We start from the raw sequence: 25,546 nt of genomic DNA on the forward strand, positions 1-25,546 counted from the left end.
AAAACCTACTTAAACCTGTGATAGGCTGGTTTGCTAGTCTCGATGGTTTAAGCTGGTCTAAGATGGTTTTATCTGGTGTAAACTGATCTCAAATCTGGTTTAGTTGGGCGGCTCAGCTTCACCAACTGAAAAGTCCTCTAAAGTTGAATTAATAGAATATTTTGATCAGCTTAGTCTGGTTTAAGATGTTTTTTTTCAGGGTGAACTATAAATTAGTAAATATAGTAATACTTTTTATATTTAAACCTTAAAATATATTAATTTAGCCTTCCTTCCATCTTCTCCCCGCATAATGGATTTCCTTCCTTAAGGATACAAGCAATAAAGATTTATAATTTGTCCCCTCAAAAAAAAAAAAGATATCTAATTATGGGTTAGCATAATTAATTTTCTTACAGCTTTCAGAATGCTGTTGTGATTTCTCTGTAGGCAATTATCTAGGTTTTGGAACTGATTTAAAAATGTAATATATATCTAATAGCATGTATCATGTAAACTTTGAAATGTAGCTCATGTATATGTGTGTTTTCTCTCTGTGTTCCTTGTTATTGATTTGACTTTTATCTTTGTAGGTTCAGCATAGCTGGTCTGTAGTCATTGCTGTGAAATGGCAAGAAATTGCTTGATGAAAATAGTGTTTCCCAGTTGGCGTTCCTTTCGGAACCGGAATAGATTGCCCCGCAACTTCAGCGCTCGCTTGAGAATTGTAAATGGACTGGCGTGATATTTCATTCGCTCTGGCATATGAACTGCTCTGTTATTACCGTCATTACACGCTAGCCCGTCTCTCTCTTCCCCCTCAACCCTTATCAATATTCATTTTGCACACTGGTAATTTCATTTCTTACCGACAGAGTATTCCCATTTCTTTTGTTCAGTGGCACGGCTCCTGTTTTTCTGGGTAAATATTGTGTTCTGTTCCTCTGCAATTTGGTATTGACTGGACTCGGACATCTTGCAGTCGCAGAGAACGGCCCCCTTGGAAAATAAAAACAGCAAATTTCATTTCGTATGAGTCATAAATCAGGTCTCTAACCAAAACTCGTCTCTTGTGGTGCTCCCTGGTACTATGGGTTAAAATGTGCTTTGAAACTGGCCTCACATAAAGCTCAATAGTCCTAGCCAGACTTAAAAGAGATTGTACACATCAACTAATCACAGTTTACCTTTGTGTTTTCGTGCTATTTTTATTTATCTCAAATGAATTGTACCACAATAACAGACCACTGTGTAAAAACTCAATTAACCAGAGTCTCTACTAACATGTGAATGGAAAACACTGAAAAAATATTCGAGGAGTGTGACATTTCTGCCTTTCCAAGACTATTTCAAAATAACACTGCCATTCAAAAGCTTGGGTTTGTCAGATTTTTTATGTTTTTGAAATAAGTCTTAAGCTCACCAAGGCTGCATTTATTTGATTAAAAGTACAGTAAAAATAGTCAAATTGTTAAAATAACTGCTTTTCAATTTTAAAATGTAATTTATGTCTGTGATGGCAAAGCCACATTGTCATTTGATCATAGAAATCATTCTAAAATGCTGATTTGGTGCTTGAGAAGCATTTATGATTATTATGTTGAAAACAGTTATGCTGCTTAATATTTTTGTGGAAACTGTGGTGCATTATTTTTTTTTAGGATACTTTGAATAGAAAGTTCCAAACCGCATTTATTTGAAATGGAAGTATTTTGTATTGTCTTTACTGTCACTTTTGATCAATTTAATGCAACCTTGCTGAATAGAAGTATTCATTTCTTACTAAATTTCGCTGACCCCAAACTTTTGAATGGTATTGTAACCACCATTAACATTCTGCTCTTGGATATCTAATTTACTTGCCATTAAGCTATCTTAAATAAAACTGACTTAAGATTTGATACCGCTGACCTGGAAAACTTCAGCAAATCAAGTTATTAATTCTTCCTTAGATGCTATCATTATAGCAGCTGTATCTTGTAAACACATCTTTGTTTCCAGGCGCACTGATTAAAAAGCATAGAAGTCAGCCAATCAGATTGGCTCCAGATGTATCAGCCTGAACTTGCCAGTTTTGTATGCATATGCATCAGATGGTCCAAGAACACAAAGAATAATAATAACAATATGACTGATAATTGCTTTTTCTCCATGTTCTAAAGTGCTTCCCATGGTAAATGAGTTTATTTTTGATGTCTTTTGAGGTTCAGAGTGGTACCTGGTCTTAGTTTAGGAATTACTGTGGTTTTGGAAAGGTCTCTGGTGTGTTGAACACAGACGTGACCTGCCTGCTTGTCATGATAACAGATTGAATGAAGTCTGTAACCTTTCCGGCATTTAAAAGGCTTATTGTTACGAGCAAACAAGCGGAAGGCACACAATGCAAGTGCTATTGTGTCTCTGGATGCCTCTCTTGTATACAACACATTTCTTCTGTAATTCAGAAAGGCCATTTCAGTCTTTTATTGTATGTTGTTTTCTCTCTTAGGGAAGGAACCATCAAATCCGGTGACAGGCTGCTCAGTATTGACGGAATTCGTCTGCATGGAGCGTCTCACGCAGAGGCCATGAGCATCCTCAAACAGTGTGGCCAGGAAGCCACACTTCTAATAGAGTACGATGTGTCGGTCATGGGTAAGGACACTCCCACTTCATCTAATCCCGCCCCCAGATAATTCACATTTATTTGTTATAATTAAATGGGGAAATAAATATGGAATTTATCATAAAGGAGACAGAAATATTTATTTCATAATATTTAATATAGACTAAATTACATTACAGTCGATGCTGTCAAATCAATTAAATGCAATTAATCGCATCTAACATAAAAGTTTATAAATGTGTATATATATATATATATATATATATATATATAGTCGATGTGACAGCATTAATTACAATTTCATTTACATATCGAGAGAAATGAAATACCAGAAAAGAGATAAGGAAAATTAAAAGAAAAAATACAATCTTTACTTTGTTATGTGTTGTTGCTGCTATAAAAGTGAATTTACTTAAAATCTTTATTAATTATTTTGTTAATTATTTAGTCTTTATTTACTCACCTTGATTACTGGGACTATTTATTTATTTATTGTATTTTAGTATTTTGCATTTTTATTTTTATTTTTTTATTCTGTTTTATTTAGTTTGTATTGCAGTGCACTTTTAGCACGTAGTAAAACGTAGTTTTCGTTTAGTTACTTTTTTTATTTCATATTTATTTCAAAGTTTTTTTTTTTCTGCAAGTTCTTTTAATAGTGTTCCTTAGGCCCCGTCCACACTACTGCGTTTTCGTTTAGAAACGGAGAATTAAAACGAATACGATCTCCGTCCACACCAGTGTTTTAGTTGCGTATTAGAATTGATCTCCGTCCACATTAAAACGACTGAAAACGCGGATCACGTGACCATTCACCAACACTGGGCATGCGCGTGCCGGTGTAAACACAACTTCATTGATAAAATTATCCCACCATGCGCTGGTTCTTCCCGGGTTAACCCAAAACCGACGCTCCATGTACGGTCGATACCGCCGCTGCACACGGGAATTGTCACAGATCGCTCGAATAATAGCTTGCCTCCGGCGCATGTAGGCAGTTATAGCATTGTAAAATGCAGAATTTACTTGCACAACAGCTGCTAGCAAAGATATACGCCATGACTGATGACACCAATCATAGAGCCGAGCGTGAGCCTCTGCGTCATCGTTTCTAAAGTCCTCCGTTTTGACCCGTCCAGACTAAAACGCCCTCCAGAGATTCAAAACGAAAAACGGGTCGGCAGCGTTTCTAAACTTCTCCGTTTTGGGTCTCCGTTTTTGCCGTTTTAGTGTGGACGGGAGGTGCAAACGTAGCAAAAGGTCTCCGTTTTTAAACGAAAACGCAGTAGTGTGGACGGGGCCTTAATGCCAGTGACTTTGTCTAGAAGGGACGTGTCATGGGCATTTTGTGGTTTGTTGTAGACCAGGGGCCGTATTCACAAAGCATTTTATCTTACCACTACGAGTACTCCTAAATCGCACTAAAAGATTTTAGCTAGGAGTTTTCTCTTAAAAGTTATTCACAACGCCTTTCAGACCTACTCTTAGTAAAGAAAAATTACAACTCCTAAACTAAGAGTGAGTCTTTGTTGCTATGGATGACGTCATTACTCATGCACGAGCTTGACTGAAGTGACCACCTTGATTGGCTGATGATTGTAACACGGGAATGATTCCTAACACCTCCCCTACGATGATGAGTGACAGGTGACAGGTCTGAGAATGCGTGCGCTACACAAGTAGTGCGAAGGACGGAAGATGATGAATAACTGAATAAATAGCCTAAATGAATAAAGAGTAAGGCAAAACAAATAGCCTAGTAGCCTAATAAAACATATGGATTGATGCAATTTTACCTCTTATAACACAGCCACGTCCAAGTGATCTGAGGGCGCGGGCGCTTCCTGGTGTCTGACGTGTGCGCAGACTGGTGCATAGATACATACACTAGATGTCGCATTGGCTACGGCAGTTCATTGGAACGAATGTCTTTAATGCGACATATAGTTTATATATATCTATGCACCAGTCTGCGCACACGTCACACACCAGGAAGCGCCCGCGCCCTCAGATCACTTGGACGTGGCTGTGTTATAAGAGGTAAAAACGATATAAATACTGTTCGTTTTCTCACACAAACCGCTCGTTTCGTGTCTTAGGCCATCAATGTGTACTTACGATGGGGAATTGTTTAATTTGGACGATGGGGAATTGTTTTAATTTGGACTCTGTGCATGCTCTTTGTGACCGTGACCACAGACCTGCATGATATGACTGTCAGACAAGAACGGTTTGACCTAAAAATATCAAAATTGAAACTACTGCGGAAAAAAAGACACCTACATCTTGGATGCCCTTGAGGTAAGCTAAAACATACCAAAATTTAATTTCAAAGTGAACTATCCCTTTAAAATTCTTTGTGAATACGGCCCCTGACCAGTTGTGCTGTTGTGTTCTGGATCATTGTTGGGGCTTAATCATTCTAGCTGGAAAACCATTACAGTATTTGTAAACGCTTATCGACTGAAAACAGCAAACACAGAATGTAACATTTTAGCAATTTTAAAGAAGTTATTTCATGTTTTCCAATTCTCGTATGTCAATATGTGTTTGTTGCATTTGTAAATGTCAAGGAAAACATGCTGTGGATAATGACAGAGTGCCAAAGAGGGGAATGAGGTGCAAAAAGACAAGAAAGAGGGTGACAGTGAGTGAGCTGAACTGAAATGAAAAGGAAAGTCTCTTAAGATTTGAAGTGGCCCGTGGCTGTAACTCATCTTTCCGGTGTCTTTATTGGGCTCTGACCCGGAAGTGATAGATTCTCTTTCTGCTGTGCCCAGAGGAAGTCTAGCGAAAAGGCACATCCTTCACTGCACTGATATGCCCCCCAGAACAGTGCTGTTCAAACAGCATTAAACGCTAACTACCTTACAGTGACTTTTCGACTGTGTTTTTGGCCAGTACACTTTCCTTCTCAGTTTAAGTTTTGCTGTGTAACATATAGATCGTTCTGTCCTGGCATTCTGGCCAAAATAAAACTTTCTCTACACCTAAAGCAATTTATACCATCTTTCTCTCTCTGTTCTCACACTCTCTTTCTGTCTTATCATCTCTCCTGCTCAGTATGGTACATGTTCATTGGTGCGAAAGACAATGCTAGTCTGACACATTTCTTTTAAACAGCTTATTTAAATTAACTGTTGAAAAAAATATTCTGCAGTATTTCTACGCCATTGTGTACTAATGCATTATTGTAATGCAATATTGAGGTATTGTTCTTAGTATTTGCTTGATTATTATGAGTTAAGTTCAACAAGTTTGTGTTTGTTACCAAACTCATAACGAATCAGACATGTCGAAACGAGAAGGTTCTACAGTAAGTTTAGTGAGTCAGTCAGTCAGTTGTTGATTCGCAAAACGCTCAGAACAATTCTGTCCAATTCACGAGTAAATAATTCAGATTGTTTTTGTGAACGCTTTCAGATGATTCATTGGAAATATCCAAGTCAAAAGAACGATTCATTCATGAATCAGGCTATACCTGCTGTAAATTGTCGCTTTAAGGATGTTAAGGCCCGCTAACATTCACAAAATTTCAGAGGTTAACCTTCTATTGCCAGTAGTTTAGCAATTGAATTCTCACAACGAATTCATTCAAACCAAACAGCTCTCTGTTTGTCAATCCGCGTGACCAACTTGAACCGGTTTCGAAATCTGCGTAGGAAAATATTTCGCCCTCACTTGAAATTCGTGATCGTAAGGATTATTATTATGAAATGACACGATTTCGCCACAGCATAACCGCAAGTTTTCTGTAATATGTATAACGAGTGTCTATAATCTATGATTGCTTTGAGTATACATCACATAAAATAATCATGTATCCACAATTACAGTTGGAAAGAGGCCAACTTACTTTATGAATTCCTGACAGGCATTGATTCCTGTGACTTACAGCGATTGGTTGCCCGATAGCTTTTTTTCGTATCTCATTTGCATAATATTGAGCATTATCTCATCTGTTTGACACTCTCACCACTTGCTCTGCTTCACTGTCAACCCCACAATCTCCGGTAGAGAAGGAATTGAAAATGGCTGCTTAGCTCCACACCAGTGGACACATACAGTAACGGGGTTTGATTAAAAGGAACCGCCAGATACCAAGCATGCATTGTGCATTCATCACTATTTACAACTGTTCTTCCTCTCATCGCCTCATGCTCCTCCAGCACCTCACGACAACACAAACGCTCCTTAGCGAGCTCCTCGATCAAGCCCTCATCAGCGTGATGCGCATAACGGTGGCACGTTAATCACCATGCCTCTGTCACCCGGATGGCACCCATGTGATTGAACAATTTCCTCACCCCTGGCTTTATTAATGGATAGTCAGTTCAACCCTGTTTAGCTGATGTCAGTTGGGCCTTTGAGGCTTGGCAGGAAGGTGAAGGTGGGATTCAGGGGCTGGAAAAAGGGCTTTATTCATCATCAGCTGTCATGGTGGCTCAAGGAGATCACTTGGATCTCATTTAGCATGTTTATTTATCCCACACTTCCACTAGGGATGTGCAATTTGGTCATTTTGTCTCCTCGAATAGTCAGCTATTTTCAAGCCAATTTTCAGTTCAACTCTTCTCTAGCCGACCAGATTGCAATGTACCACCCAAAATACCATTATAACAAATCAATTTAGACACATTTGCTTGTAGTTATTGGACTCTTGATCACTGTTGAATGCTTTAAAACAATTACAAGTGACAATTCCTTATGTTTGAGGCACAAAGTGGCTCTCCAAAATCTTCAACTTCTCTGTTCCTCACTGGGGGAGTGAGCTTCCAACTTTCACTTGAATCTTGTGCAAGCACTTAATCATCCCACATCCTTAAACCAATACACACACACAAACTCACACACACATACATTATTGTATAACTTTGTGAGGACATTCATTGACACAATGCAATCTCTAACTCCTTACCCTAACCTTACCCATCACAACTGTGCCTAACCCTAACCTTAATTATAACTGTATCCCTAAAACCAAGTCATGACCCTGAAACATGCTTTAAAAATGGGTCTTAGAAAGTGAAGACTGGCCAAAATGTTCTCATTTTACTCTTTGTCCTCACTCCAATGATCTAAAACTTAAACCGGTCCTCACAAATATAGTTGTTCAAGTACACACAAACCTTCAATTTTTTTCTTTGCACTTCTCCTTTTCTAGCTTGCTTCCTAATCTACAGTAGTCGCCAAATAAACCTGGCATCGTATATTACGAATATTGTTGGCTCTTGATGAATTGCTTTGGTTCCTCCTTTGTTAGTTGCTTTGGATAAAACCCTCTGCTAAGTGCATAAATGTTCCTTGGATACACTTGGATCACCACATGTTTGAGTCTTTATAGAGCCGCTTTACAGACCAAAGCAGATCTTTTGGACTAGCAAAGGAGTTTCCTCAGTATGTTGGCATTTTGCGATGGCAGCAAGTGTGTTTACCGCGAACGCAGGGAGGAAGTTGTCACACCTGACAGCCGACAGCTGTACGCCCGCTCTAACTAAAGACCGGCTGCTCATTCTGTCCGCTCCACACACAACAGCAGGAGCTATTTCTCTTTGTAATGGGCGTCAAGTGAAATCAGCACATGTTGGAAACAGGCTGGATGAGCGGTCGTGTGACACGTGTTTACGCGTAGTGGTTTCCTCCACGCTCTGAAGATGTATGGTCTAATCAGGTCTTTAGTGCAGCCCATTACTAAACTGAGATGTTGAATTACCTCCATTACACTTTAACAGGTCCAACCGCAGCCGCTCGCCCTCATTCACATTAATGAAGTGTGTGTACATGTGTGTGTGGGTGTATAACCATCATTCGTAATGTTTTTTTCTCTTTTCCCCCCATGTATTTGGGCACTTAAGCCACACTTACAAATGCATTAGAAGCAAAATATCTAATCAAGTTGTTACCGCTGGTGTAAAAGCGATTCTTAGTGGATGTATGAAGTCTGTCAATTCCTCAAGTTCACACAGGTGCCGTAGCAGAGAAAATGTATATATTCACACGCTCGCTATGCCATCAAAAAAGCTTTTCAAGAATGAAGTCATAATGTTATGAGATTAAAAGACGCTTTATACCACTGGAAGGTCCATTTTCGGAATATAATCAATGTCTTTCTCCTACTTGACAGATTCTGTAGCCACAGCTTCAGGCCCGCTGTTGGTGGAGGTGGCCAAATCGATGGGCTCCAGTTTAGGTCTGGCTCTCTCTACCTCCATGTACTGCAACAAGCAGGTCATCATCATCGACAAGGTCAAACCAGCCAGCATCGCTGATAGGTAATTACAGCGGCAATCATTTCCACAACACAGAGGAAGATGAAATGAAAGAGGAATTTTCCTTATGAAAGAAGCATCATTGCTCATCATGTTTCCATTGTTTTGTGAGCCAGATCAATGCATCGAGAGGAGAGAAATGTGTGCTGCAGAAACCTGATGCCTGCTTGTGAAAATGTAAAAGTTTGAAATGCATATAGCTTAGCAACTAATTATAGAAATTCAATAACTCATCTAGCCTTCATGCCAGCAGAAAAGCCCGGAACAATAATAAGGGTGGTGGAGTGCTGAGCAAGTGAAAACCTTTCCATCAGAACAGATTAGCACTTTGAAGATGATTCAAGAGTTTGCTCTTGGGAGAAACATTGGGTGGGAATTAATAATACTCCTTATACCCTTTTTGCATCGCCAGGGTGCCAGTTTAGGTGTCCAGTCTGGAACCACTATGTGCATTTCCACTGCAGAAAAGCATTTGTGCACTTGTGAAATATTTGTTCTAAATTGGCCTAAAAGCACTGCTAATGTATAAATAAGAATTTAAATAAATGTATCACATTAAAAAATTATATTAAATTAAATTATAAAGTATTATTGTTAATTAAAAATACTTAGTCTGCATCAAATTTGGTGTTTAAACAACTGAAACTACTTAGGTGTTGGACTACTGAAAGTCATGATATTTGCAGTATTGAGAAGAATTTGTTTTAAACGATTGTTTGAAATGATGCCTGTGATTGTGCAATTCAGTGGACGTTTAGGACTGGCAAAACAGGAAGTGATCTAATTGCCTTTGCAGGTGTGGTGCACTGCATGCAGGTGATCACATCTTGTCAGTGGACGGCACAAGTATGGAGTATTGCACACTGGCCGAGGCCACCCAGCTGCTAGCTAGCGCTTCAGAACACGTCAAAATGGAGATTTTGCCCCACCACCAGACAAGACTGGCTCTCAAGGGCCCTGAACATGGTAAGAGACCTACACACTCAATCTGAGCTCTAAGGGTACCTGTACACTAGAGTTTTACAACAGAAAATACTTAAAACCCATTTGTTTAAATTGGAATTGTATATTGTAAGGCAATTCACTGCATCCCTGCTTGATTTCAAACCGACCCGGCTCTTTTTACACTCCATTAGGACTTTCTCTAGTGCGTAAGATCACAAAAGTGATGCAAATTGTAAAATGGGGTGGATAAATGCACATTCATTTAGAGTTTTACTCACACAGCATTTTATTTTTGGTCACATTTATTAATTGGAATAGTTGTACAACATGCATCTTAGAGTAGCTCTTCAAATCTCAGTGCTCTGAGAGAGGAGACATTCCCTTAATGAGTTAATCGATATTGAAAGTAATGCGATATGCATAATTGATGCCTAACATAATGCTTGCGTGTCTTTGATATCAACCCTGTAGTTCCTAGATACAATGTTGTCTGAATGCAGCATTTGAGAGCAGTGCAAGGCCAGCTGTGTCCTCTCCACGTGATGGTTATCTCAATGGTATTTAAACATCTTTCTTGCAGATATCTGAATCTTTCCTCAGGTTGTCAGGGGTTACGTGTTGTTCAAAAGCTCATTCTTATCACCTGACAGGTTTTTATTAAGCTGTGCGCCACCAAATGGTATGAAAACAAGAGTTGACGTTAAAAGTTTAGAGCAAGGATGATTCTCCCAGAGAATACATCCTCATGACATCCAATGTGTGCCCTGTCATGTCTTATCAGGAGCAGGATGTTAACGTTCAACACCAGAGACAAAGGCTTGAATGCAGCCGTACTTCCTGATAGGGCTAGATTTATACCACTAAGATGTAGAAGGCCACACACTAGAGCAGAGCCAGGTAAGAATGACCGGACCAAAGTCATATTTAATTACCAGAATCGAGACTTTTGACTTGGCTAGTAAGCATCCACACAGTAACATGCTACAGAACATTCTGGAAAACAGGCAGAACACCCTAGCAACCACATAGAAATAAAAAAAAACACAACCACTTGCAACCACATGGCAACGCCCTGGGAAGCACCTAGCACCCTAGCTACCACAAGGCATCTTGCTAAAAACTCTTAGTATACCATAGCAATTACATAGCCACAGCCTGGCAACCATCCAGAACATCATAGCAACTGTATAGAAATGCCCAAGCAGCCACCCAGAACTCCATAGTAACTGCACAGTAACATGCTAAAACCCCTCAGCATCTCTATAGCAATCACATAGCAACACCCTGGCAACCATCCAGAACATCATAACAACTGCATAGAAATGCCTTAACAGCCACCCAGAACACCCTAGCAACTGCACAGTAACATCCTGAAAACCCCTCAGCATAGCAACGCCCTAGCAACCACCTAGAATACCACAGAAATGCCTAGACAACCACCAACAACATTCTATCAACCACAGAGTAATATGCTACAGAACACTTAAGCAAACGCATAGTAGCAACATTCTGGCAAAAACTAGAACACCCTAGCAACTGCACAGTAACATGCTAAAATCTTGTCAGCGTCTGCATACAAACACCCTGGCAACCACCTAGAATACCATAGAAATCCTATATGCATCCTATATGTCCTGTACTGCTGTTCTGCTGGCATCCTTCACTGAAATAAAAAAAAAATCCCTATTGACAAATTTGAATTATTTTGCAGAACGTACACAAGGTCAGTGGCTGTACGACCTTTATGCTATAAACTTAATAAGAATGTGGATTAAAGCCTAGGACCAGAGAACATAAATAAGCGTGGACCTGCACAGCATACTAATGCTTCTTGCTTGCTGTCGTAAGGGTTTTTTAGAGGCCCAGCACTAGAAAACAATGAAGTGACCCTTGGGTCAGCTGGTAGGAGGCGTCTTGATTGGCTCTTAAGAGAAGGAAATTCAGTTTAGAGCACCATCCAAACACATTCACAGGACGAAACGCACTCCTGAATCCTGTGAAGAGCCGCACATGTCTACTGTCAGGCTTCTCGCATTACTATGCACCTGCACGTCCACTACGCAGTTCGCACACACAAACGTGTACTCTATTTCCTCAGCTCGAGCAGATTTAGTGCAGTGAAGCGTTCTATACTAACACAGATCTAAATGCCAGCCACGGTGAAATTCCAGACAGATGGCAAATGCCAAAAAACGTCAAAACACCAGACAGCTGGCTGAAACCTTAACGCACGTATGCATCACACATACACATTCTGCCTTGTCACCGCATACTCATGCAAACACAACATCAGTCTGGAGGGCTTCCATGGGTGGCAGTGTCTGTGTGCCACAGAAAACATCTGAATCTACTGCTGAAAACAAAAATAATTCTTGTTTCTGATGCAAACACTGAACCCAATCGTTTTGCTTGGCTATCTTGTGCATGTAGTTTTTTTTGTAGTACAATGTATTAAGTGCACACTACAGAGTGTATATTGTACATATACCACATACTGTATATACATACAGCATTCATACAATATTTTAATATGATGCCAGCCCTGGTATAGAGAGACTAAGCTATATTGTGTTAACTTCAAAATAAAATAAAAAAATCTACTATTTAAAAATAGATTTAGAGCACATTTAAGCTGTATTTATTATATGAATTTATATTATATTATATAATTATACATTTATTTTAATGAAAAAATACAATATTCTCTACTTTAACTAAAATGTTCTACTCAAAATAATCATGATAATGCACAAAAAAAAAGATTAATCTTTATTCTATTAATTTGTTGACACCCTTGGTATAGAGATTCTACATTGTTTATGCCTGCAAAAACACTCATATTTTCATGTGTGCCTTCCCCTCTATGATTCATGAGCAATCTCTCTTTATTTCCCCCCCACACACATAATTGTAGAAGTAATAGCTCTCATCTGTCCAGGCCTGATTACCTTCGGTCCCAATGGATTCTTCACTGTCTTTCAACTCTGTGCTACTGTTTGATGCTATCATGATGATGGATCCCTGGTCTCCTGCCTTACACAAAAACACACTCCTTCCTCACCTCTCACCGAGTCTCTTTCCTGTCTAATCCCCTCTGCAGCCACTGCCCTCCAGTTTGCCTCTCTCTTCTCTCTCTGAGACTGCTTTTGTAATCTATCTTTTCGGGCTGTGTGCTTATGTGTTTGAGAGCACAGCAGACATGCTGCTAAAATTAACTGTGAAAACAGAAAGGAGCCAAAATAGAAAATAATCAATGCAGGTGTCCGTGGTTGTGTATTTTAGGAGGATGTTTTGTTGGAAGAACTAGCTATTGGATATTTAATACCTTGCTGTGGGAATGCTTGTTTGTGAGTAAGTCTGCCTGTCTACTTTGTACAGTATAACAGAAAGAAAGTCTCAGAAGATACTGCAAGGTAGCTTGCAGCTGTATTTTTGGTGAGGTCTACAGTATTTGTGATATTGGTTGCCTTGACCTAGAACGTTTCTTAAAGGTATAATTCACCACAACATTTTATTTTTTATTTTATTTGAATGTAATATATTTATTTTGGACGCATTGACTTTCATTGAATGGACAAAAACGGTTTCCCACAGAAGAAAGAAATTGATACAGGTTTGGAATAACATGTATTTGAATTATTTAGTCAACTCTCCCTGCAAAAAAAACAAAAAAAAATAAATCCAAATGTTTGGACCAATCAAAAAGCAGCTTGATAAGCATTTAATGGGCATTTCAAACATGAAACTGCTAAACTAGTTCATTTTTAACAATGGTGGTTTTATTCCAGGTTCAAGCACGGTTTGAAAAGCCTTAAAGTGTCTCTCCTTGTATGTTATACATTGGCATTTATGTGGTGTTGTATGCTTTTCCCGCTCACGTCCTCCCTCTCTCTCTCCTCTCCGTGTGGTCAGTCAAGGTGCAGAGGAGTAACCGGACATTGCCCTGGGAATCCGGAACCAACAACAACAGCAACTTCCTTCCCTATCAACACTATAACACCTACCACCCCGACCAGTCCCGCAGCCAGACCAAGCAGAAAACCTCTCCAAACAATCCCCGTAATGTTCCTTCCCTTTTCCTTCATCCTCATCCTCTTGTATCTTCCTCGTCTCTCATCAGTGACCGATTTATTCCATTGTTTTATGGGTTTTGGCTTTATAACTTAGACTTCCAAATTGATTTTCAAATGTATTGTTTAATAAAAACTCAAGGTCTCGTGTATTTTCAAAAAAAATTGGCTAATCGATGCCACATGGCATCAAGTTGACCATAATCAAGTTGGGTGGAGTTCAACAATATGCAAATGAGCACAGACAGCCAATGGGAGTGAAGATGCTGTATCTTTTGCTGAAAATGCAAGATTTAAAGTTATCTTAAATTATGCTTGATGTCAAAAAATGTCACTTTGTGAATTCTGTAAATTTGTATTTGTATTTTTTACATTTATTTATGCATTTGGCGGACACTTTTACCACATTATATTTAAGGCAGTGGTTCTCAACTCCAGTCCTCGGGACCCGCTGCTCTGCACATTTTGTATGTCTCCCTTATTTAACACACCTGAATCAGATCATCAGCTCGTTAAGAGAGACTCCATGAACTGAACTGAGTGTGTCAGATAAGAGAGACATACAAAATGTGCAGAGCAACGGGTCCCGAGGACTGGAGTTGAGAACCACTGATTTAAGGTGTATTGTAAATATATTTATATTTTATACAATCAGTTTAAATCATGCATTATTTGAGATTCGAACCCACGACCTTGGCGTTGCTAGCGTCGCGCTTCACGTAAATAAATGTGATGAATACAGGAAGAAATGTTAGAATGTCTCATTTGCGCTTTATTTGATAAGACTGTTTTTGTTTTTGTCTTTTTTAGTGCGTTTTATTTGATCTCTTTGGAAAACAGAGCAGAACTAATTTGTTCCCCGGCTGTTTCCTTGTCTCTAAACTATGCTGAGGCTAAAGACTGTTTTTCTCTCTGTACTGCTCTCTTCCTCCGTATTATATCTGGCCTTTATTCTCCATCTGTGGGCGTAGCTGAGCTCTATTCTACCAGAGGCGAGAGCACATTACGGCAAAGCTCAGACTCACCGAACAAAGCCAGACGAGCACTGAGCCATTCAGGGAGACTTTTGTGTTTTTTGTTGTGCGGAAGATACTCAGCGAATCCACAGGACTCATTTGTGTTGCCATTCATTGGGGGATATGGAACATAATCCTTGTTAAGGAAGCGATATTGCACTATTGACATTCTAGCAATGTGACCTGATCGTTTCTCCCTGTGCGGTCATGGGTGGACTTTATGGTCTCAAATACATTCTGGGACATGTAGTCAATGATGACTGACATCCTGAGGCCCTAGATTTGCTCTCTAATTGGCTGATAAGATGGGGAGATTGTCACTTGTCACAAAAGCACTCCTCATTTGTGTTTTTAGGTCATGCTTTTCCTCTTTCAGCGAGCCTGATTTAATTATATGGACTCATTACTATAAATTCCAGCCATCAGGGCCCTATCGATCTGTTTTGCTGGCACTCTATGCATTTCAAGGGCACCGTGAGACTGTTAGAGATGACCTGTAATTGTTCGTTTACACTGACAGTGATTTGCAGCACTAAAGCAACTGGATGTTGTTCATTGTCAATGATAGTTGGCGTTTAGAGGTGACGTGATTGACAAAGACCATTAATGCAACCTAGGGAATGTTTTGATGCAAAATAGGATGATCATCTTGTAAAAAAACTCCCTTCATAAAATATAATGGCAGCCATATATGTAAAGACCTATTTATACTGTGCGATTGTATGATCTTGTCATACTATAAAGACAACATGTTTTCTACACACTACATTATAAACCCTTTAAAAAAAATTGGGTTTTTACTCAATTCAATTTTTATTATTATTTTTAACTTTATATTTAAAATGTTCGTATTTTATTTTTATTTATTATGCTTGGTTTTTATTTCTATTTCCTACCGTTTAAAACTAGGACTGCCAATAGGATGATAAAATTGATTAATCTGATGATTTTCAACCAGCCTTTAGACAGCAAAATGTAAAAAAGGGGGGAAACATTAAACGTGTTTAATTGTTAATTTAATCTAATTTTAATTTAATAAATTAATATATTATAAATTAATAATGCATTCGATATATGATATAAAAAATATAGTTAATATTACGTTTATTTTGACAATCCCAAAAAATCAATTTTCTGTGGATCCCTAACACCCCCTGGCAGACTTCAGTTTGAAAACCCCTGCAGCAACCAATGGTACAGCAAACTGCCAACCTGCGATTTCACAGTTTGCCACTTATTTCACACATATGATTGAATTTAAAGTTAGCAACACAACTACAATCTCTTGCGGCACCTTCCCAACCTTCACAGTCATGATTCACATTCTCCATTCAGGAGTGCCATAAAGATGCTGTGGGCACTTCAATGCTGGTGGCTTCACATAATTTACTGTCATTCCATCAATACATTTTAGTCACAGTCTCGTTTTTTATTCCTGGATTATATATCCCCCAGGTTCTGGAAGTTCAAAGGCTTTTTCCATCTTTGAAAGATGTGTCCTTGATACTGCGTGAACGCAAACTCCTCCGAGAGTTGTATTACTTAAGCTGCTGTTTTCTTTTTCCCTTAAGACAAATTAGCCAGCATTTGCTGGACATCAACTCTTTAATGTTTGCATTAGGAAGAGCTCATCCTTTACAATTCACAAATGGACAAGAAGGCCTCATAAAAACAAGATAGAAAGGCAGAATGTCCTTCCATGTGGCAAGAGCAGACAATCTGTTTCAAACAGCAATGCAAAAATAAGACTGTAATCTGCTCTAATCCTGCCATGTTTTCAGCATCACCAGTGTCTCAGCCAAACAAAACATATTTTTTGTAGTAGTAGTAATGTTCTGCCAGTTAGGATTTTTTTTTTGTGAGCGCTAAAAACATGGCTTTGAATCTCTCTATCTGATGAGTATGAACTGTGATCCGGTTCTCAGGCACTGCTCTTTGATAAGAAGTGGCTTTTAGGCAATTGGGAGTATTTTTAGAGATGTGCTTTGATGAAGACTTACAATGTCAAACACGAGGGTAGTCTGCTACACTTTGAGTTGTTTTGTGCATTTCCTCGAATGGTGACAAACCTTGGCTCTCATTTCTAGCACCTGTTGTTAGAAAATGTTGGGGTTCAAAAGTTCAGTTGAAAAGATGGTATTCAAAATGGGATTTAAACTGTTAAAACCCAAAATGAATAGAAAAAATGACAGATTCTTCACTATTTCTAGGGCACTAACCTAAGTAAATTTGTGACATCGACATCTTTGTACAGACAGTCACATGTTCTCAAGATGCTCATCGAATCATCTCAAATCATGCTGGAGATCATAAACATCAAGCTTAACTTATGGATTTCATACAGCTTAAGTGCTGCTGTCTTTAAAGCAAAAGAAAGATAAACCAAATACTAAGACGTTCTGAAATTCTCGAATTGTTATACTGATAATGTCATTTGTAGTGGACAAAAAAATAGAAGTATTCTACTAAGCTAAACTGAACATTATATACTTAATATTGAATGTTTTGAAATGAGTCATTGAGAGTTGATAATGAGTTTCTCTCTTTCTACACAGCTCTGGGTTCATCCTTCTCTCCCACCTCCATGAGTGCCTACAGTCTGAGCTCACTCAACATGAACACGTTGCCACGCACCATGTATCCCACAAGTCCCCGCGGCACCATGATGAGACGCAAACTGAAGAAGAAAGACTACAAGAGCTCAAGTACGTTTGATGCAGTCATGTTGAATTTTTCGACTGAACTCAAGAAACAAAACATTTCGTACAATTCAAAACGAGGCCTCATTCTTAAAGGGATCTTTAATTTTTAAGGGTAAACTAACCCTTTAAACTTCAAACAGAATCGAGGGTACACTATATTGAGAAGCATTTTACAGTTTTGTGAAGAACAGATTGAGTTGATTCAATCCTTACCTCCAGTGAGCTGTTATTTGCTGCACCCGGATCACCGGAGAGCCGAATCAATTTGAGAATGAATTATTTGGTTTTATCAGTCTGTTTCAACAATTTATTCAAAAAGAAGTATGACCCAAAGCAACTTTTTTCCAATGTATCGCAACTTAAATTTGATAATTAGATGTGGAGAGTATAAAAACATACATAAAACAACAGATTTATCGGTGGTCCTTGCTCAGTTCCACTTTGATTCATTCTTTAAACCCTTTTGTTTTTTATCAGAATGGCTGAAGTAAACAGAAAAAGGCTTGGTTATTGATTTCCTGTGAAACTGTGAAACTTCTGTAATGTATCAGCACCTCCACGCAGGCTCTGGCCAGGGACTTGTCTTGACTTTGATATTAGGTTTCGAATTTGTATAGCTGCCTATGCCATTCTTTGTGCGAAACATAAGTCAGGAGGTTGAATATACCGCCTACAGTAACTCAGAAATGAACCTTTATAACTGCCTCATTATGCTAAGCGCATGCAAGTGTGCGAAAAGAGAAGCTTGGTCAAGCCACTGAAAGCGACGAAAGCAATAAAACTCCAACATAAATGCAATGAGGTCGCTCGGTATTAAAGAAGAGCCATACGTCTATTATTCTTCCTGTCTCCGCTATGATAGTCTGTCTTTATCTGTACATTCAGACGAGTTGCACATGCTTCCATCCTTCCCTCTCGCGACTGGGCTCTGAATCTGAATAAGATCAGCGAGTGTGATCGAACGTACCTGAAGTGAATACAATCAGCATTCTCTTCCCATATCTGAAGCCGGCAAGTGAAAGAGGGAAATTACACCTCTGGCTACCCAGTAATTAGATCCTGAAAGATATTTCATATCCTTCAACCGAGCAGCGTCGCCGCCTCTGCCGCGGGTAATTACCCGACCACGCTTTCATACCATGTGGTGTGTTATCTGCGGGCTTTGTCAACAAGACCAATAAACAAACGCTGGGACTGGAAAATGGTTAATCAGCTGCCCATGACACTGACCTCGTTCGTGGTAACTTTCAGTAGCTGACTTGTTTGTGAGTTTCTGTTTTTCGTTGCATTTGTAGCTGCTTGGTTATTAACTGTAGAGAACGTAGATGTGAAAGGGATGATTGAGTTGCAGGATGAGGTCATGCTGCTGACATCATCAGTTTTCAGATTCAGTCCAATGGGAATCAGTATTTCTGCCTCTCTGTTGTTGTTGTTAACTGAATTAACTAATTTTTGGTAATAGGAAATAAAACCTGTTTGGAAACAATTATACCATTCTTCCATGGTTTGGTCAAACAGGTTGTCCCGCTCTGAAATCATGCCATCGGCTGTGCTAGAAGTTGACATTTCACTTTGCTCAAACAACAGCATTGTTTGATAGCACCACAGATGCGAAGTCCCCCTACAAATGGCTTGCTTAGATGTCTCATTAAACTGGGATATGAGATGGTATTTCAAAATGGCAAAAAAAATTCTCCGTTTTAATCTGACTTTGAAGTGTTTAACTTACTTAGCTGCACTTTTTCTGAACATCACTTGTAATAGTTTTTCCTAATGCACTGCCTGCCGCTTGTGTTTGGCTAATATACCTGCCGCACAGAAACAGAGCATCTCCTCTATTACACACATTTATTTTCAGTTTTACTGCCACGAGCATGTGCATGGCCCCTCATAGACTCTGTTTGTTTAGAAAAATGATTCCATAATGGGTCTTTAATAGTTGTATTGAGTCTTTGCTCAGCTTTTATTTTACTGAGGAACATGAAAAATGCTTAATCAGAGGAGCACACCAGAGTATATTATATCATAATGGAAAATATTCATAGATAAAAAGGAACACGCAGGATAATGCACAGTTGCTTCTCTGTTTAAAAACCTCCTAGTCCAGTCTAAGCTGGTGTGCTGGTCTTAGTTGGTCTCCTAGCCTGGTCAGACTGGTCTGCTAATTTTAAAAGAACAGAGCATCTGCTTTTAAACCAAAACCCGTTTTATTCTAGCTTCATGCAGTCTTTTTTTATCAACACTTGAATATGGGTAAGTTTCATAAAAAAGCAAAATATTGAGCAAAAAGCTGAGGAAATCACGATTTTGTCAAAGACTACATCTAGATCAGATTCAGAACAATGATCCAAACCATAATAGATAGAGTGGGTCAAGTCCATCAACACCCCTAATGCTTACACAGTCCTATACCTCGTCCTGGGTCGACATTTCATTCAGTAACATTAGGCCGTTTTGATTTATATGCTGTTTAATGTTGATGATTGCATTATTTTACATATGCATATGATTACATATGATATCTCTTGTTTCTGCATTTTCTTCCCATGTGTTTTGATCTAGAGATTCAGGACTCTTTCAGAACATGCGTAATAGCACCCCCTATGTGAAAACACAGAATGACGGAAATTTCCTTCAATGGCGGGGAAAGAGTTAAAAAAATTATAAAAATGACATCACAAAATTACTAAAATTGGAAAATAAAAAATAATAACTCAATCAAAAATATGAATAAATACTACTTGCTGAAATGCTTGAATTTGTATCAAATATAGATTGATAATTGCCCAAGAAACGCTAATGAACTTTAGCAGCTTGTCAGCAATCACATTGTTTCAACCCACTGCTGTGAAGCTCAAAGGGCAGCAAACTGTTCATTGCCTCACTGGCCCAAATTGAAAGCTTAATTAAAGCTTGATTAACTTCATTGATGCTCCAAATGAGCCCTATTTGCATAGCACCATGATTTCACTGTCCGTAGAGCTCTGCACAGGCAGTCATTTCAAGAAGCCCAATTGCCCAAGATATGTTCTGACAGCCTATAGCGCAAAGGCAAATGAGTGAGGACGGGTCCACTGCATGTAGTGCCGCTGACTCAGCATTTCCAGCCTTTGCATGAGTGACGTCTTCTAGCATACAAAGTAGCATTGGTTTGTTAAAAGTCCCTCTTGAGGCCTTTACTGTCACTGGCTCACAGGGACAGAATAAAGCTCCCAGACACTTCTGAAAGGGAGAGAGTGGAGCGATGGAGGGAGATACATGCTGCAAAGTCACCCATCAGACAGCAATGACACGTCTCTGGATGTGATGCCAACCCATCTCACACCGAGCGAGAACACAGAAGGCAGTGCCATTTTCAAGTGCGCTTTATACAGGCGCAGTTTAGTGTCCTGTTACTTTTTGTAAAGCATTATAGGGACAAATCCCATGTATTTTTTATTTTTTTTTAAAGAATTTGTTGTGGAAAGTGTCTACTGCAAGATCAGACGCAGTCAATGAAGCAGTGAATGTGAGGTGAAACTATCTGTCTTGTCGACACGCACCATATCTCCTCTTCTCCTGCTGAGGTAGTTGTAAAAAGCTTTCACTGATGTCTTTTCTAAATCTTGTTTACCCCTGTTGGAGATGGTGTCAAGCTAATTTTAACGTTCCCCTCTGTGTTTCTGTGGTCTGGAACAAACCAGTCTGCGTTTAATGTACTGTGACCGAACTAGCACCGTGTCGTCTCACCGGGAGAATATTAGCATAATTTAATTGTTGTCTAATGCCTACAGTCCTCGTTTATGATTTTCATGCAGTTGTCAGTTAATATGTTCTGCTAGAGGAAAATATAATTACATTAAAGGACAGTGTTGAGGACATGAAGGCTCTTCAGGCTACGGCATACACTTAACCCGTAGATACGTAATGTAGTTAAGCCCAAAAAATGACATTAATTATTATTTACTCACCTTCATGTATTTTTTTTAAGTTCCCTTCATATGGTTCAGCAAAAAAAATAACATTATCCCAAATCGTAATGGGGGTCATAATGACCCTTATGCATTTCCTATTGTTATATATTTGATGACGCAAGTCAAGGGCCTTGGGATCAAAGGTGCGTTTTCCATTAAAAAGCCTCCAAAGTTCTCTGTTGAAGAAAAGATGTTTCAGAACCCTTCTGACTCATTCTAAGGATTTCAAGTTACAGCTGACTCATTGGTCTGTGGGAAGCACAAATGAAGATTTCTAGCAGGAAGGAAGAGGAGGAAGCGAATGAGCTAGAGAGAGTTAGTCAGCTGGCAATTCTTTAAGATGTGTAGACGATGACCCCTCAGGTGCTTGCTTGTCTGTCAGAGCTTTTGAAGTCTACCACAAATCAAAGACACCACTTAACCGAATCGCCTCGCAAAAGCAAGACTCCGAAGCGCGCAAAGCCTTGTCGGGTCAATTCGCAGTCTGCGGCCCCTGAGCAATTCCCGAAAAGACCAGTCAGTATCACTTTCAGTGCTTCAGACAGAAAGAATCCCGAACGATCGTTGATCGATGTTCACCGCAAACCCGTCCCTAAAAGCGTTTCAGCATCCAAGAGGCGTCCTATCTTCATCTGCGTCACCTTAACCTCCCTCTCTCATCCCTCACTCCCAATAAAAAAGGAAAGGTCACCGCATTTAAAACAATAAAGGTGTCTGGTGCGGTAAATCTAGCCCGTGAGCAGGGCCATCAATCTCGGATAGACTCACTCTTGAAGTCACACTAGAGCGATCTGGAGAGTATAACAGGCTCTTTAAGAATGCGGCGAGCCCGGTCGATAACCTGGAGGCAGATTTCTGTATGTGTCTATGGGGAAAGAGACCTCCTGACTACCGTCTGTGCTCCCTGGTGCTTGAGATGACAGTTCAAGCTTGGTCAGTCAAGGGTGTGAAGGGCGCTCGTGTGTCAGGGCGCATTTTCACTCGTCTCTTTGAAAGCACGCAGAGTGAAAAAAGATCTCCAAATGTTGTTGTCCATAAACGTTGGAAAAATTGGTTCTTTTTGCAGCCCAGTTCGAATATGTGGCTTTGCAATTGAGATGTTTCCCATGAGACTTTATTGATATAGACAATTGTAAATGGAGCGAAGCGCAGTGTGTAAATCACATTGGTTATGCTTATGTGCCTGTCTGCTTTTCAGTAAGCTGGTTTAATGTCTCTCAATCAATGCAGTGAAAACAACAGGGCCTATCTTTTTTCACAGACTTGTTTCTGTGTCTAATAGAAATAGACTAGATTTAAACTCATGAACAGGTTTTAGTTTATCATTATCAGCTGATATTTCATATTTATCTATGCTCATTTATCCCATTTTGTACATTTAAATTGTCTTTACTGTAATCTAGCACTAAAGTTTTTAATTTTTAAAAACGCTAGCAAATATCAAAATGAATATCCATTTTTTATACTGCATATTATAATGGTATGCTTTTAATGGTCTTATGAAGTTTTTTTTTTTTAAATATATTATTTTTATGATTTATTTTTTGTGACTAAAACTTGAACATATTGAAATAAAAGCTCATTTTAAATATTAATAAAGACTATAATCATATATACATCATTAAAAAATATAACTGAGCGGTAGCAGTCAGAAATAATACTAGTGCATCCTTAATATTTAATTTTTATAAGAACTATGTACAGTAGCATATTAGTTTTTGAGCTGGTATTAAAATCTCAAAATTTTGGTATAGTGGCAACCCTATATTTAAGAACTGCATAATATAGTCATTTCAGACCCAGAATTGTAAGATAAGAAGTTCTTTCAACCTCATAATTCATACCATCTACAGAAGGAGTTGCCTATAATCCCTGTGGTCTGATTTGCGATATAATACATAATAATACACTAGCTCTATATCAAAGTGCCTTTTCTTATTTCAAAGCGCACCTAGCTGGCCCATAGATACTAGCCCACACATTGAATTCTTATCTGCAGTGAGGGCACAGATCCAGCTCAGTCACTGCAAAGACTCAGGGGCTCACAACATTTAATTCTGGGGAAAGCTGCTCTGAGTTGCACACAATAGTAATTTGAAACCTTTAAAAGGATTGTTGGTCACACTTTAGATTAGGCTTCATTTCTCACTATTAACTAACTATTAACTATGACTTTTGCCTCAAACTCCCAATTACTGCTTATTAATAGTTAGTAAGGTAGTTCGATATTGGGTAGGATTAAGGGATGTAGAATATGGTCATGCAGAATAAGGCATTAATATGTGCTTTATAAGCAATAAACAGTCAATATCCTAGTAATATGCGTACTAATAAGCAACTAGCTAATAGTGAGAATTGGACCATTTAGCAGGAGGTTCAAGCTGCTCTTTTCTATATAGTAAAAATGAATGGGGCAGGTCGTTTTGAGCCCCAATAAGAGTAAAAAATCCATTTTATAGGTTATCGTGAGGAACTTTTCCTGCTATTTGTGACCCTGTTGTCCTATGTTTTTCATTCCTGTAGTGTCTCTAGCTTCCAGTACCGTAGGACTGGCTGGGCAGGTGGTCCACACAGAAACAACAGAGGTGACCCTCATTAGCGACTCCATCATGGGCTTTGGGATCCAGCTCCAAGGAGGAGTCTTTGCCACAGAAACCCTGTCCTCTCCACCGCTCATCGCTTACATAGACCCCGACAGCCCGGCAGAGCGGTAAGATCACCGAACACGACTTATATTAATCTCCAGTGCCTCATTTGACCTAGTTAAAACTCTTTTTAATATTCCAGAAACCCTTCCACAGATCGCAGCGCTCGGTGCAGTCTAATTGTTTGCGTTATCAGAGAACTGTGAAACTTCCCTTTGGGAATCTTGAATATTTAATCTCGAATCTAATTTTGATTATCTGAACACATCCCAAAGCCCACAGTTATTACATCACTGCGCTGTTCTCGCAGCTTATAACTTGTCCTCCGCAGAGCCACATCTCCATCGATGATATAATGCGATGATCACACATGATATATAACTGCCTGGCCATGACGATCTGATTTCCAGTCTGCTTGGGCTGTGATTGACTACACCGTTACGTGATAGAGCAAAGCACTTAACTATAATTACCTGAGCACCAGAGCCTCAGCTGGCATCCAAATGAACTTGCGCATTGACTGATGGGGATTTACATTAAAACTTCACTGTAATTACTGACCTAAGCAACAGAAATGACTTCTCGCTGCCAGTTGAAGTTGTAATTGCAGTGATGGACATAAACCTTCTAATGTTGGGGATTTGATAAAGATCTACCGGCGTTGGGGAACAAAAGTAGCGATTCTGTCAACTTAACATCTTTCTTCTGTGAAAACAGAAAAAGTTTTTACATTAATATAGCTTTTTCCAGTTACAAGCTATTAAACAAGCACAACAGTGCTATTTGTTGTATTTCATTGTACTGTATGTGCATCTTTTTATTTAATCAATTTACTCTTTTAAAAAAAAAGTACATCGTTATACAAAATAGTGAAAATACAACAATGTCTGTTACAATAATTTACTAAATAATATTATATTGGGGGGGGGGGGGGGTTGTGCCAGATGAATACTGCTATCATTGCAAAAAATAATAATAATGTATAATAATAGTTTAAAAAGAAATTGCACCATATATAGCTTAAAAAATGCATGTCCACGATCTCTGTTAAAGAGTTTATCATCATGTTCTAATTATTAATGTGCGCACACATCTGGTTAACATCAGATTTTACAATTCTAATCACACCGCACTGCAAATGAGCAAACACTCTAAAGATTTAATCCTCCAGGTGAAAACAAACACACACACACACACACACACACACAGCCCACTCTGGATACCAGCATCTGCAATACAGCATATGATTCATGATGACTAGCTTTACTGACATTTTTAGCAGTGAATTCATAAGCAATACTGCTTCTGTTTAGCTCATAAGTCATTTTGGAATTCAAAAAAGATAGTTTTTTTTTTTTTTGT

At 38.9% G+C, this 25,546-nt stretch overlaps 1 protein-coding gene across 23 annotated transcripts in view; it reads left to right on the forward strand.

The window, feature by feature from the left end:
- grip1 (glutamate receptor interacting protein 1) overlaps nt 1-25,546 on the forward strand; it is a 248,060-nt gene that overhangs the window by 190,639 nt on the left and 31,875 nt on the right. For all 23 annotated transcript variants that reach the window (XM_079868988.1, XM_079868976.1, XM_079868981.1 and 20 more), the window contains 6 exons: nt 2,468-2,613; nt 8,709-8,856; nt 9,650-9,819; nt 13,711-13,857; nt 17,440-17,589; nt 24,063-24,249. In XM_079868988.1, the coding sequence (XP_079725114.1) occupies nt 2,468-2,613; nt 8,709-8,856; nt 9,650-9,819; nt 13,711-13,857; nt 17,440-17,589; nt 24,063-24,249 (948 nt within the window). The remainder of the gene's footprint in view (nt 1-2,467; nt 2,614-8,708; nt 8,857-9,649; nt 9,820-13,710; nt 13,858-17,439; nt 17,590-24,062; nt 24,250-25,546) is intronic.

The sequence above is a fragment of the Squalius cephalus genome (genome assembly GCF_949319135.1).
Source record: "Squalius cephalus genome assembly, chromosome: 4".
NCBI classification, from domain to species: domain Eukaryota; kingdom Metazoa; phylum Chordata; class Actinopteri; order Cypriniformes; family Leuciscidae; genus Squalius; species Squalius cephalus.